The sequence below is a fragment of the Corapipo altera genome, unplaced genomic scaffold, assembly GCF_003945725.1.
Source record: "Corapipo altera isolate COAL_440 unplaced genomic scaffold, ASM394572v1 59801, whole genome shotgun sequence".
NCBI classification, from domain to species: Eukaryota; Metazoa; Chordata; class Aves; order Passeriformes; family Pipridae; genus Corapipo; species Corapipo altera.
This window is the reverse complement of record NW_020889309.1, coordinates 1-2,237: the sequence shown is the minus strand read 5'-3', so window position 1 is coordinate 2,237 and position 2,237 is coordinate 1. Positions and strand designations below refer to the sequence as shown.

The 2,237-nt window shown below is 54.9% G+C and overlaps 1 protein-coding gene across 1 annotated transcript; it reads right to left on the bottom strand.

Annotated features, from left to right (window-relative positions):
* Positions 1-345: 345 nt before the first annotated feature.
* LOC113942186 (E3 ubiquitin-protein ligase synoviolin B-like) lies at positions 346-1,351 on the bottom strand (the record flags this gene model as incomplete). The annotated part of the gene is made up of 2 exons (XM_027633325.1): positions 346-515; positions 1,199-1,351. Coding segments are annotated over 2 exons (264 nt in total), but the record flags the coding sequence as incomplete, so codon positions are not given.
* Positions 1,352-2,237: the final 886 nt, after the last annotated feature.

The window sequence follows — 2,237 nt, the reverse complement described above, 5'->3', positions numbered from 1 at the left end:
CCAGTATGGACCTCCCAGGGCCTCCCAGTACAGCCCAGTATGGACCTTCCAGGGCCTCCCAGTATGACCCAGTACAGCCCAGAAACCTCTCAGTGCCTCCCCAGCAACCTCCCAGTACAGCCCTGTGCCCTCCCAGAAACCTTCCAGTAACCTCCCAGTACAGCCCCGTGCCCTCCCAGCGCCTGCCAGCAACCTCCCAGTATGGCCCAGTACAGCCCAGAAACCTCCCAGTGTCTCCCCAGCAACCTCCCAGTACGGCCCTGTGCCCTCCCAGTGCCTCCCAGTATGGCCCAGTACAGCTCAGTGCCTGAACCCCCTTTCCCAGCCCCAGGGCCGAGCTTTTCCGGGGATCTCTGCCTTTGGGGTCCCCCCCCCCTCGTTAAGGGGCCCCCCCTGATGAGGGTTTATTGGGGCCCACATGCAAATGAGGGGCCCAAATGACCCCAAAACCGATCCCAAAACTCACAGACGATCCGGAAGTGGAAGAGCCACGAGATGTTGGGGCTTCGCTCCATCTGGGAAAGGGGGGAAGAGGGGGGAATTAGCCCCAAAAAAGGGGGGTTTGGGTTGGGTTTAGGGCTGGTTTTGGGGCTGGGGGGGGGGGTTAGGGTGGTTTAGGGGGGGTTTTGGGGCGGGGGGGGGGTTAAGGTGGTTTTAGGGTGGTTTAGGGTTGGTTTTGGGGCATTTTTATCTCAGTGCTGGTTTAGGGTCAGTTGTAGGGTTGGTTGCAGGAGGGGAGTGGTTTTAAGGTTAGTTTAGAGTCAGTTTAGGGTTGGTTTTGGTTTAGGGTAGTTCTAGAGCTGGTTTAGGGTGTCTTTAGGGCTGTTTCACAGTGGTTTTAGGGCTGTTTTAAGAGTGGGGTTTGGGCTGTTTCTAGGCTGTTTTGGGATGGTTTTGGGCTATTTTAGGGTCATTTTAGGGCTGGTTTAGGGCTGTTTCCCCTGTCCCAGCACTTAAAAAGTCCACCCTGTCCTCAGCCAGCCAGTTTAGGGCTGGTTTAAGGTTGTTTTAGGGCTGGTTTAGGGCTGTTTTGAGGCTGTTTTAGGGCTGTTTCTCCCCCCCCAGCACTCACAAAGTCCACCCTGTCCTCGGCCAGCCAGTTTAGGGCTGGTTTAAGGCTGGTTTAAGGTTATTTTAGGGCTGGTTTAGGGCTGCTTTGAGGCTGTTTTAGGGCTGTTTCCCCCCCCCCAGCACTCACAAAGTCCACCCTGTCCTCAGCCAGCCAGTGGAAGCACTTGAGGAAGAGGAGGAGGGTGAAGAGGGCGACGAAGCGGGGGCTGAAGTCGTCCCTGAACACGGTGAAGGCCAAGCAGGTCTCGGTCACCGCGTACCACGAGCGCTCCAGGAGGTGCTGGGGGGGCACAGGGGGCTCAGGGGGGGCTTCAAACCCCCCCAGGCTGGACCCCAACGTGGGGCACGAGGGCTCCCGGGGTGGGAAACCCACCCAGGAGGGGAGACAAAGGATCCTTGGGGTTCAAAATCCACCCCAGAAGGGAGACAAAGGATCCCTTGGGGCTTAAAATTCACCCCAGAGTGGGAATAAAGGATCCTTGGGGTTCAAAATCCACCCCAGAGTGGAGACAAAGGATCCTCGGGGTTCAAAATCCACCTCAGAGTGGGAATAAAGGATCCCTCGGGGCTTAAAACCCACCTCAAAGTGGGAATAAAGGATCCCTTGGGGCTTAAAATCCACCCCAAAGTGGGAATAAAGGATCGGGGGTCAAAAACCACCCCAAAGTGGGGAGACAAAGGATCCCTTGGGGTTCAAAATCCACCCCAGAGGGGAGATAAAGGATCATTGGGGTTCAAAATTCACCCCAGAAGGGAGATAAGGGACCCTTTGGGGTTCAAAATTCACCCCAAAGGGGAGACAAAGGATCCTTGGGGTTCAAAATCCACCCCAGAGGGGGGATAAAGGATCCCCTGGGGTTCAAAATCCCCCCCCAAAAATGGCATCAGAGATCTCCTGGGGCTCAGAATCCCTCCAGAAACGGAGACAAAATAATCTCAGGGTTCAAAATTTCCTCCTCAAATGGAACCAAAACACTCTCACAGTTAAAAACCCTTCCAGAAATACAACTGAGGGTCTCTGGGGGTTCAAAATCCCCCCCAAAAAATGCAGTCAGAACACTCTGGGGGTTCAAATTCTCTCAAATACAGAAGCAAAATCTTCTGAGGATCCAAAATCTTCCCCGAAAAATCTCTGGAAGCCTCTTGAGGGTCAAACATCCCCCCCC